This window comes from Manihot esculenta, chromosome 6, assembly GCF_001659605.2.
Source record: "Manihot esculenta cultivar AM560-2 chromosome 6, M.esculenta_v8, whole genome shotgun sequence".
NCBI classification, from domain to species: Eukaryota; Viridiplantae; Streptophyta; class Magnoliopsida; order Malpighiales; family Euphorbiaceae; genus Manihot; species Manihot esculenta.
In genome coordinates this window covers 14,733,965-14,747,280 of record NC_035166.2, presented here as the reverse complement: position 1 = coordinate 14,747,280, position 13,316 = coordinate 14,733,965, and the positions used below count along the sequence as shown (strand labels likewise).

Genomic DNA, 13,316 nt, shown 5'->3' with positions numbered 1-13,316 from the left:
GCATGCATGCCATGTTCGGCGGCCGAACTTCAGTTTCGGCGGCCGAACCTGGACTCCCCTTTTCTCATGCTTTCGGGGGCCTAACGTGCCTCCAAAACGCATGCATGTTCGGCGGCCGAACTTGACTTTCGGCGGCCGAACCTGGGTTTTCCTCCAAAGACTTTTCATACAAAAACTCATTTAAAAACACACTTAAAATTACTAAAAACATGAAAACATATCATAAAAACATACTTTTACCCTTCTAGAGGTTTCCGACATCCGAGATTCCACCGGACGGTAGGAATTCCGATACCGGAGTCTAGCCGGGTATTACATATTACACCTATAATCGTGAGATTCCTTATTTACTAGCCGATACTAGTCGGATTTTCAGCAGATTTGAAAATCAATTTCACTTTTTTACACTATGAATATGAAGATCAAGGTATGCATTTTTATACAATTACTTTTGAGTTCAAAACATCTCATTACACTCGCCATTTTTTTCAATTTACCGACTTGAGTATCAGAATGACTACTATAAATGCCAAATCACCTCGCTTTCTTTTTGTTTTGCAGATTGACTAATTATAACATAACTTATATTTCAACCACGTCACTATAAATAATTTAAAAAATTATTATTTAAACATTTAATTTAATTAATTAAATTAATTTACTATTGCAATTTAAATTCCTTTCTATTAAAAAATATAATATTTAATATTAGCCGTTTGAATATTTATTAAGACTATTAAATATATTTGTCGCTAAAATGAGTGCAGTTTATTATATTATTATATGATATAATTCATAATAATTTTTCCCCCTATATATTTTCAGATATTTTTTAATTTCTTTTTATTGAATTTGTTTGTCCTAAATAAATTTTTTTTAAAAATATCCTTTTTAGTTCCTTAATTAAATTAATATATAGTTTAAGGTTTCTCTATTCTTTTATTATTGAAAAGTAATTATGATATTTATTTTTTGAAATGGGATGATAACATTGTAATATATAAAAAATTTACAAAAATTATATAAAAATAAATCACGTATTCTTTTGAAGGCAAGAAAAGTAAAGATAAAGGAAAAAAATGTATTGATTTTTATTAATTATAAGTAGCTTTTATTTTTAAGATGACAAAAATTTATAAGAGTATTTGCATTAAAGCCCAATTACAAAGGACTCAGAAAAAAAAATCAAAACAAAAAAAAAGAAGCTCACAATCAAATAAATCAAAATCAAATTAACCCATAAGTAAATCACTTAAATTCAGAATAAACCAGTTAAACTCTACTCAAATTCAGGCAAATCACCGGTCGAACCAACAAACCATCAAAACACCACTTGTAGTACAAAAAGCATAATAGAGAATAAACAGGGGAAAAACAAAAAAAGCAAATACCAGTCAAACCCATCCCGATTTCCTGTTGTAACAACCATAAAACAATAAGAAACACAACATCATACATGCACTAGAAAACAAGAGAGGGAAGGACAAAAAATATAACACATGATATCAAAGAGAAAACAGTTTTTTGGCCGTTCAACAGTCTACGGGAGCGTTGTTTATTTGAGGTAGCGGTGCAATCCTAAAAATACCTATATCAAAAAATAGTAATACTCATCAGTCACATGATTATCTTCAATCAAATCTAAAAGAGAACTTTCGTCAATGAAATAATATGAATTTGAGAAAGAATTTAAAAAAAAAAAAAAAACTAAAAAGAAGAGAATAGACTATGAACAAAATGAAACCTTTTCTCTGATTGAAAGTAAACAGAAAATACTTAAGAAAACAAGAACGACAATTTGATAGACAAATTCGGGCAGAGGAACAAGTAGATACAAAACTCAAACCCTCACCCATTTGGTTTATGATTCCCCTTTCCTCACTTTCCTTTCTTTTCCCCTTTTCCTATTTTCTGACTTCTTAAAATTAAATTATTTTATAGGTATTTAATGGTGAAATAATTATTTAGACTTAAATAAATTAAAATTAAACTATAAAAATTATTTTATTTGTTAAAAAAGCTATACGATTTGATAACCGCTGGGTTTACCACCCCCAATATAAGGCTAAGCTCAAGATAACAACTCTGATCCAAAAATCAAAAGACCTCTTTAATGAGCTGATCTGGACCACACGATCTTGAGGTCGGGCCTCCCTTGGGCCTTAGTCTCCCCACACCTAGCTCGCTCTGAGACCTGGTAGAAAAAGGGACAACCAGCCTATCCATACAGCAGATCTGTTACACGCATACCAGGAAGAATTAAATGATCGTTTAGTATGAAACAGACGTCTAACATTTTAGTATGTACGTATTCGTATGACAGATACAAGTGACCCCATAATGACAAGGCCGTTAAACATCACTATTGTAAACCCTATTTTTTTTAGATTTCAGATTATCACGAGTTAAGCTAATTAATTGAAAAAGAACTTCCAATTGTATTGGATTTTATTTTAAATATTTAAATTTTAGATAAATTAATTAATGTAATTTTAAAAAATATTTTGATAATTTTTTAAAATTAAAATTAAAAATAAATAATCCTGTAAATATACAATACACCCTTTAACAATGATAAATTTTATTTTATATCAATAATTATAAATATTTTATACTAAACATATTATTTAATTTAAAATTACAGAATATATAAAATAATTAAAAATAATGTATATATATTATAAAATCTTTATAATTATTATTATAAAATAAAAAATATATATTATTAGAACTATAGACTATATATTTAATAGTTAAATTGTTATTATTTTTATAATTAAATATATCAATTAATTATAATTAAATATGAATTAATATTATTTTTATATATGTAATTAATAAATATTTAAAAAATAATAAAATATTATATTTAATAAAATATTTGAATTCTCATATTTTAATTTTTAAAAATTATTAAAATTATATTTAAATATAAAATTTAAATCAATTTAATTAAAATTTAAATATTTAAATTAAAATATAATATATTGTAAACATTCGATTTTTTTAGTGAATCGCCTGCTATTATTTAATATTAATTTAAGTGCTAAGAGATGACTTTCTGACATTCTCTATTAAATATAGAATAATTTGTTTCTTTAAATAAATATAAATATGTATTTTTGTTTTAATCAAATTCGTATTTTCCAGTTGTGGAGGGCAGCCCTTGGCGCGAAATTTGCACCGAACTCAGCGCGCTAAAACTAGGCCTTCCGCCTCCTTCACGAACTCTCGCTCTGTGTACTCTCCTATCTACTGGACAATGTCGAGTTTCTCTGATCAGATAGATGAAATCAAATCCCTAATTCATTCAAATTCCAAAGCCAGCAAATCACTCGCTTACTCTACTCTCCTCCTCCTCCAACAACAATCAAACAACAATCCTTCTTCAATACAAACCCTAGCTAGTAGTTTTCAGACTCTTATCTCTATCATTTCTGTTGATATCTCAAATGACGATGAAGAAATGTAAGTCTCCAAATCTAGTTAATCATACTGAAATTTTAAATTTTGTGTGAATTGGTATCTTTTATAGTTCATTTGTTTCTCGTGTATTTTATTCTTTGAGTATTCATTTGGGAATAATAATAATACGAACTCATTTGGGAATTCTTTTTTATTTCAGTGCTGCACAGGCTTTGAAGTGTTTGGGATTCTTCATCTACCATCCCTCTATTGTTGCCATAATTCCAGGTAGGTGAAGTTTATGGGGTTTACTGTTGCCATAATTCCAGGTAGTGAAGCATATGGAACATAAGTTTCTTTTTTCATGTTTCAAAAATCTGCAGTCTGTCCCATTTTTATTGTCGTTGCTGTTCTCCTATTAAAAAAACGAAACATATTTTCCCCTTGTGATTAATTATCTAGTTAGGGGAAAATGAAGCTTTTTGTTATGTTAATGATCTCCATTACAAACATGAATTATTGAAAAATAAAGACCCAGAAGGTGATTGGCTTTAGTCTGAATTTTCTGCTGAAGTTTCTCCCACTATGGATTTATTCTAAGGATAGATAGGAATAGGGAATTCAGTTGGGAGCTTAATTAAGGATGGAAAGGGGAAATGGCCATAGGAAAAAATCTTATGATACAGTTCAGTTCTTTCTTTGGTTCAATGGTGGTTGGCCAGCTTTAATCTCTATCTGTGGGACTGGGACTTGTGCCATGAACAAAGTACTAGTGCCCACTGGAACAAGGGGAGACAAAAAGATGCACAGGTGACATGAAAATCCTACAACACGGGCCATGATATGAATTAGAAGAACCTACGCCAAGAGCTTGGTGGGAGAGCTCAAGTGCAATAAACCTCACACCAATTTCCCATTCCATTGATGTGGGAACCAAGTACCATATCTTGCAACTAGATCCTAATAGATTATGGAGTTGCAGTATTTAGTTCTAGTGTGGCCAGTGGATCTTATGGAAGCAATAACTTGGTACCTATAAAAGAATGCAGAAGTACATGCAATTACTTATGGTTGATGAATTGCTCCCCTTCAATGTTTTCCTCTTCATTGTACACAGCCCTAGGATCCAACTAAAATTGCGCTAACCCTCCAATTTATATGTATATTTTAATTGCAGATATAAAATGCTACTCTATTAATATTTTCTTTTCTTGGTGTTGTAGATGATGATGCTAACATGATCATGGGGGCACTGGCTAAAGTCATTATATCCACAAAAATAAAGGTCAATATTTCTTAAATCAGTTATATTTATTTTCAATATGATCTACTGCTTATCTATATTAACATGTCCACCTTTTTAATGCAGTCAGTTTGTAATTTAGGCGTGTGGTGCATATCCATGCAACAATTCAACGTGTCATTTCTAGCTAATCACTTCCATTCTGTGCTGTGGGCAGTTGTTCATGCCCTTGACAATCCATTTGGTTCCTTGTCTACTACATTTGAGGCTATACAGGTAAAATTACTGGGTTAATTCCTCATTTAACTGCATGCCAACTGAAAGATGAGGTCCTTTTGTTGATTCATTAAAGTATATGCCAGAATGATAAACAGTTGGTTTAATTATTCATCCCTATAAAATCCTTATATAGGTTGACTGATTTATCAAATATCTACCCTTTTAGAATGTGTAACTACCTTCTATTAATAGTATTGGAAATCCCTTAGGATTGATTCTTGTTTCTCAATTATGCTTGTAGGACTTATCAGGGGGAAAATAATTTGATCAGTACAGATAATAATATAAAATTCAATCTCAACAAGCACAGAAATTGAAACAAACACAAATACAATGATCATAAATCGAAACAAACACAGACACATTGCTTAGAAATGAAGACAAACACACTGTTCATGGTTGCCTTTAAACAAAAATAAAGACAGACAGCCCAGATGTCAACTTCCAAGATTGAAGTCACAGCTCAACAGAGCATCATGTTGCAAGTTACAGCTTAGTTTGCATGTAACTGGTGCATCGTGAGAGCTGAGATGCCAATTGCTGAGATTGAAGTTAATGGCAGGCCAAGCACATCGAATTGCCAAGGAGTCAGTGGCCAAAGATTGAATGACAGGGAGGGAAAAAAGAAAGGAAGAAGAAGAAAAGTGACCAAAGATTGAACAAGGCAGCAGTGGACGCTGTAAAAGCAGGACTTTCTTTGGGAGGAGTGTTTTGTTTTGTTTAGTTTTATGGTTAACTTAAAAATGGAGCTGGGCTATTAGAGCTGGACTTTAGATTTTAGAAGTTGGAATTCTTTGTTTCTTTATGGCTAGTGGACTGCAGATGAATTGAATTAAAAAAGACACAAATTGGTCAGTTTTTGGTTATTTTTCGGTTTGCTATGAAAATAATCGAATCAAAGTGAAGATTTTTAAATGAAAACTAAAACTAAATTGATCAACTGAAAACCCAAACAATTTAATTAATTTGGTTCAGTTTGTTTTTTTAGTTAAAACCAACGAGTACTCACCTCTAGCTAGATCTGTGGATTACAAGGCGAGTGCACAGTAGCTATTACTTGTAGGGAAGTTCCTCAGTAACTGCATATTTTGTATTGTTCCACTTCTAGATTTATTGTAACTGCACGACTTAGATTTTTTTTTTTTTTTTTCTGTCCTGAACTTGTGATTCTTGTTAATGACTACAATCTTTGTTTTTTATGTGAATCACTAACTAAAGAGTCTTCTCATAGTTCCTATATTTGATATTAATTTTGATTTGCATACTTTGAAAATCCTGCAACACCCTGAATTTATTACAAATTCCAGTTTTTCTTCGCAATCTGTTGGAAAATTACAAATTTGCAATTACAATTCTGCAATTTACATTGAAATTTTGTAATTTGTTTCATGCCCTGTGGAAAGAAAAATGGGGGAGAAAGAAAGAGGGGAGAGAGAGAGAGAGACAGGAATAAGGAGAGAGATGGAGAAAAGACAAAAATGGGAAGAAAAAGAAAGAAATATAGAGGAGAGCAAGGAAGAGGGAGAGAGGGAGGGATGGAGAGAAACAAGATGAGACGTAGGAAGAGGGGTGAGGTAACATGGGAATATAAAATTTCTCTTTTATTAGACCAATTGACTAAAAGAAAAAGGTTTTGAAAATGGACAGGATGACTTAGTAGCGGATGAAGTAAAAAATTTAAGGATGTATTGGCGTAATTGTAAAAGAAGATGGATTTTTGCCCTTATTTTAATTTGGATTTGAATGAATACTCAGGCTTGTTGTATTTAAAAGGGGCCTTGTCTTTAAGAATGGACATTATAAATTGTTTCAAGCTATCTATTGCAATGACATATGGGGACCAATTTGTTTCATATCAGCTCATTCGTATTACTGTAACAGGTGATAATAAAGTTAGCAGCTCAATTGAGTGAGAAGATGAGAGAATCTTCACACATATGGGCTCCTCCAATATATAGAAGACTTCTCAGCACGGATAAGAGAGAGAGGGATATGTCAGAAAGGTGTCTATTGAAGATCCGATCTGCAATAATTCCTCCTCCCACGTTTCTCTCCAAGGTGTGAAAATGTAGTGCTTTTGTCCCTTCTCTTTATTTTGATCAGATAACAATGCGATAAGGGATATTGGTGAACATTGTGTTGCACTTGCATGTAGATACTACCTTTTACCTTTTCTCCCTCCCTTCTGCATCCAATGGCTACTTGAATATAAAATGGCTGGCAACATTTTATATCTTTGTATAATTGAAGGTTGTTAATTACATCATCATTTTTCCTTGACAGGCACTTGTAAAAGATATGAAATTGAAATTGCTCGCTGGGATGAAGGATCTTCTGAACCAGGGTATGAAAGTTCAAACATTGCAAGCATGGGGATGGTTTATCCGCTTGCTGGGATCCCAGGCTCTAAAGAATAGGCATTTAGTTAATGATATGCTCAAAATTCCTGAGCAGACCTTTTCAGATCACAGCCCACAAGTACAGATTGCATCACAGGTAATGCCTATAGAATTGATTCATTTTTTGAAAGCAACTTCTAACCTTGTCTCAGTCTGAATATTTTTTTTTATACAATAACTATTAGTTTTTAGAATCCTTAGCAACTGATGAATTAGGATTCTGAGATAGAAAGTGTGCAAAAATTTCTTCCCTATTTAGGCTGCATCATTCATGCAATGTTCTTTGGAAAAGTTAATCAATGTGTCATGGGTAGTGTTAAATCATAAGCTAGGATTAAGGGATTGTATTATGTAATCTAAGCTAGGATTATGCAGAATTTTAGGGCTAGAATCACACATAGATTGCAGGGTATAATGGTAGATATTGATTGTAATATTTTATATTGTGGGAATCATCAAGTACTTATTTTCCCAAATTCCCAATTCTCTTCTCTCTTCTTTCCGTCTCGTCAGGTAATGTGTGAAAGCGCTAAACCATATCCATATTCCATATGGCAATTACAATGTCGATGGTGCAAAAATGATATGAAGTATTGGGGGATCTGAAATTGCCAGACCTTGGTTTCTTGACCGGAGAGGTCCAGTTTCCAGAGAGGTTTGAGTGGTTGAAATTGGAATTTCATCTTGAACTTCTGTCCATAAGCCTGGCGTATTAAAATTTCACCCTTAACAATGTTGTGTTTCTACTTTCTAGTGCCTGAAGCATTTGTTGTATTCATACTGTTTTGCCCTTTTATGTTTCCTGTGTCATTTTTTCGTAACTTGTTCATGTGCCTTGTTTCGGCAGGTTGCATGGGAAGGTCTTGTTGATGTTCTTATTCAGCCACTACTGCTAACTTGTGACGCTGATGAAGTTGTTGAGGACGGTTGTCAAGTCCAAGAACGTGCATTTTCAAAAAGCATAAAGCTCTTAATGACACCTCTAACTGGCATAATCTCTAGCAAATGTGATGTATCAGTTCACTTATGCTGCTTGAACACGTGGTGTTATCTGCTACATAAACTTGATATCTCTATGAAGAACTCATTGGTAATTGAACTGGTGCTGGATCCTGTTTTTGAAGCAGTTTTTCAAATGGGGCCTGATGCCAAAACTATCTGGATATGGACTTTGTGTTTAGATCTGCTTGATGATTTCGTGATAGCAAAATGTAGAAAAGTGGACTATGAGAGCAGTAGCCCGGTAAGCCATCATTCATCAGTGAGAACCTCTATGCTAGGGCCTTCAGTATCTGGCAAATGCTTAGTGAAACAACATTCTATTAAATGGTTTCCATGGGACATTCGTCATTTGGACTTCTTTATAAAAATGATTAATGTTATTCTCACCCATGCATCAGTTGCAACCACCACCCTCCAAAATAGAAGTTCAGCAAGTGATGCTGCCTTGAGGATATTTATATCTCTTTTAAAAGGGATTCAAATGGAGTTAAAGAGTTCATCTATAAGTTATGTGAATATTGTTTTGTGTTTGAACAAAATATTAAGGTTCACAAAGGAGACATGTGAAAAAATAGATTCGGATGGCAGTGCCAATATGAAATTGCAGCACAAAATCCAGTTCCTACTGGCTGTCGTAGATGAGTTAGAACCTTCTATATTGGGATCCCCTCTTTATAAGGTAGCTCTAGACATCAGATGCCTTGAGAATTTGCAATCAGTTAATGATATTAAATATGAAAAACATTTGGGTATCAGCTCTATTGCCTATATGGATATGGTTTCACCATTCGCTTATCTTATTATCCTCTGCATTTGTGTGGTGATGGAGTCAACTTCCAATACACTCGGAACAGAGTTGATCTCACAGGGACCCCACAAAAATTTCAAATTGATACTGTTTTCACATGATCCCTTGGAAAATCTTCGAACTGCAGTTGGTTTATTGTTCAAGTATGTGGACTATAATAGGAACTTGCACATATGGATTGTGTTAGCTGAAGCTCTAGAAGACTGCATCAGTGGTGTAAAGGATCTTTCTATGTTCAAAATTGAGCCAGACAGTAATGGTTATCTTGGCATATTCCATCTTTTATCCTATCCATTTGTTGCATTGTGTTCCCCCCAGCAAATGCCGATCCCTGAGAAAGTTGGTGAATCCTCAGAAGAATCTCATGTTTTAGCACAAAGAAGCCTTGAGCTTGATCATGTTATTGAAGTATGGAAGTCAGTTCATTGTGCCCTTTGTGCCTTCAAGTGTTTTGCAACAAAAAGTATCTCTGACAATCTGTGCTCAATTTTAAATTGGTGCATTGATGAAAATCTAAGCAAGGTCGGCTGTGGCACTGAACTAGATTTAAGTTGTAAGGATCTTAACATTGATCTGCTTTATTTATATGGCAACGCTGTTGTGTGTATACTGGAAGAGTTTTTGGCAGCAAGTTCAGATGCAAATAATCGTGCTTTACCTCAAATATTCAGTGACATAAAAAATATTGTGGGATTTGCTTCCAGGTAAGTGCAATCACTGCTTTCTAAAGCCTAATAAAAATCCTTATTGTATGTACCATGGTAGGGTTGCAGGGATTGATTTGAGTGAAGGTTCTGATAGGCTGGTGCCAGGTTCAGATACTCTGATATCCCTTTTAGGGGGTAATTGAGTGACCAAATAATTCTTGAAAAAATATGTAGATAGAGAAATTAGTAAATAAAGGAATCAAACTGTGACTGATTTCTGAATGCACATACACTTCTCGATATTTACTGCAGCTGAGCTATGTATCTCAATCTAGAATGAGAACCAGAATCAAAGCCTACAAGTTTACCTGAGCATTTCTTTTTATTTTATTAAAAATGTTTTCGGACTGATAGGTAAATAAATGAGGAGATAGAAACTTGATTAGTCATGTCTTGAAAGCATTACAGCATGGAAACGTTTTAGAAGCCCGATGTAAATGTTCCTGATTTCTGAATACACACACTTCCCAATATTTACTGTAGCTGATCTCTGTATCTCAATCTCTAATGAGAACCAGAAGCGAAGCCTACAAGTTTACCCAACCATTTGTTTTTATTTTATCAAAAATATTTTTGGACTGCACGGTAAATAAATGAGAAGATGGAAACTTGATTAGTCCTTTTCTTGGAAGCTTTAGAGCATGGAAACTTGTTAGAAACCTGATGTAAATGTAACAAAAATTATTTTGATTGAAACATGCTTTTCTTAGCATGTCATTTAAGATGTGATGTGGTGTTTGCAACATGAATTTCAAAAATAATTCAGCTTATTTGAAAAGCATTTTAAAACGGAACAGTTCGTCTGATGTGTGGAATTATCTCCTACGGAACAGTTCCTCTGGTGTGTGGAATTATCTTCACAATGACAGTACAGTTGGGACTTGGGAATAAGGTTTTCTGATTCAATTGCCAGGAAGACTTTAACCAAGTACTTGTTTCTAAAACAAGGATACTGAATAAACTGCTATCAATGTGGAATATGCTTAACTGTTAGACTGATTTTTATGAATTGTTTACTGGTATGGTATAATTTTCATGGAGATGATTTTATCTTTAACTTGGCAACTTTTCAGGTTCTTGAAGTTGTCATGGGCAAAAATAAGAGCAGATTCACCCACTGTTCTTCCTATAACGTCAAGGTTAGCTTATGTAGGTAATTTCTTTATTATTCTAATGGATTTCTTTTTCTCTTTGCACTGATAATATCTACTCTGTCATTGTCGTGGTATTCGCAGGGTGTTTTCTGCATTGACAAGTCTTGTGAGTTGCCTCCATTTGAAGCAAACTATTCTTCCAGTTATTGAGGTATGCATCTCTATTCTCTTAGGTTTTCTTTTTCTTCGGTGAATCTCTATTCTCTTAGTTTAGGTCATGCTATGTTACTGAAATAATTGCGTTTGGAAGAGAAACAAGGACAAATTCCGTGTATTATTTCTATTTCTTTTCCTTTACTAATGGCGTTGCATAAAGGTGGTAAGTAATAGCATTCAGCATCGAGGTTACTGAAGTAGACGTGTATCCAATTCTTTATATTTTTTAGAAAGAAGAAAGCTAACAAGGGAGTAGAAAAAGTATTCTTTTTTTCCTTCTAAGATAGCAAATGAAGACGGCAATGAGCCTATCATAAACATAATGAGTTACCTTTTAGGAAAAGCATGCGCCCTCCCCGCATATATAGAGGAGGTTCTCACATGGTGGGATTCAAGAACTGTTATAGCTCAAAAGTGAGATAAAAAAAGAATAGAACAGCTGTTGTCTCTTGAAAGATTTTCATTGTCAATAAGATGGAGATTTAAGTGATAACAAATGCCTTATATAATTTTTGAACTTTGTTTAGTAATTTGTTCATGATTTTTCTGTAGATGATAACTTGTCCACTAGTTCAGTGGTTGTCACATGGAAGAATACATGATGGAAATACCAATGACCAGCTTCGGCATCTGTGGACTCAAATCCTTAATTGTTTAAAGAGGAGTGAGCCACCAATAGTGTTTGATTCATCTTTCCTCAAATTTCTGGCTCCCCTTCTAGAAAAAACGCTTGATCATCCAGATTCCATTATTTCAGACCTTACCATCACCTTCTGGAATTCAACGTATGGTGAGCAGATTAAGTTAGATTACCCTGAGAGTTTGCTTGATATCTTAGACAAACTTTCCAGAACTGAAAAAATAAATCTCCATAAGAAAAGCCAGCCATTTCTTGTAAAATGTAATTCTATACCAGAATTTACTGCTCAAAGATACAGGGTGACTGCAACACATAATAGGAGCTCAAAACGAGTAGAATTCATGGAGGATACAGTGAATCAATTTGAGCTCAAACATAAGTTGTTCTCGGGTTCAAAAAGAAAAAGGTTAGAACTAACCGAGCACCAGAAGGAAGTAAGACGGGCACAACAAGGAAGGGAGATGGATTGTAATGGACATGGTCCAGGAATCAGAACATATACCACTGTTGATTTTTCGCAAGGAAATGAAGATTCCCAAGAGAGCCAGGAGTTTCGAAACCCAGAATCTATCCTGGAGATGTTGAGAAGAGTTGCATAACTAATTTCTATTTATGTCTTGGTTTGGCACAGTATTCAGTAAGGTACGCCCCTGCAAAGTTGTTTAGCAATTTTAGTTTCTGCTGTCTTCTGATGTATCTTATATAGTTTGTATGGTATGTCATGTATTTTGTATTTTGATCTTCTGTACAGATCATACACAATGGTCACTCCTAATCACAGTAAATACCATTCTATCTTTTTTCAAGTTTTTAACACAAATTGAGCTTAAGACGAATAATTGCATCATACACTCAGTTATTAGATTTGCATAAAGATTTGAAGGAGTCTTAGAGTCTAGGGAAATTCTTGCCTAGATCAGGTCCTAGATGAGGTCCATGTAGTGTAAAATGAGAGTGAGACTCCATGGAACGCCGAACATTTACATTACAGGTTCATATAAACTTGATTTAATTAAATTTTTTCAGAGTCTAAAGCTATGTTTAGTATTGTATTATACAATATAATGCAATTAAATTTTTTATTAAGATTTAATAAAAAAAATTGTTTGCATGACGTTACATTACGACATATCAAAAATAACATAAGAGTAATTTATAATAATTAACAGTCGACAGGCAAATAAAATATTTTTGCAACTCAAATAAAATAAAATAAAAATAAAAATATTATAGATATTGATGGCTTTAACAACCTTAGTAAATTAATGAGAAAAATCCGTCAAAGGTCAAACAAAGTAAAGCTAAATAATAATAAGCACTCAATTTGCAATTGTATTTTTAATAAAAAACAAAATAATTTAATAAGACACTAAGACTATAATGTCCCTAAGTAGGGCAACTATAAAACTATTCTTCATCAATAGTAAAATCTAAAAGTTCTCTTCTTATAAAATTTTTTAGAGCAGACTCTGTTTGGAATTAAAAATTGTATAAGAGTTGAATTTAATTGAATTTTTTTTTTA

At 33.2% G+C, this 13,316-nt stretch overlaps 1 protein-coding gene across 1 annotated transcript; it reads left to right on the top strand.

Annotated features, from left to right (window-relative positions):
* Window positions 1-3,155: 3,155 nt before the first annotated feature.
* LOC110616975 (telomere-associated protein RIF1) lies at window positions 3,156-12,599 on the top strand. The gene is made up of 10 exons (XM_021759525.2): window positions 3,156-3,468; window positions 3,626-3,693; window positions 4,629-4,690; window positions 4,775-4,924; window positions 6,809-6,985; window positions 7,211-7,423; window positions 8,174-9,840; window positions 10,917-10,982; window positions 11,079-11,148; window positions 11,706-12,599. Exons 1-10 carry the CDS (start codon window positions 3,263-3,265, stop codon window positions 12,390-12,392), a joined length of 3,366 nt encoding a protein of 1,121 aa, XP_021615217.1. The 5' UTR covers window positions 3,156-3,262; the 3' UTR covers window positions 12,393-12,599.
* The last annotated feature ends 717 nt before the right edge of the window (window positions 12,600-13,316 follow it).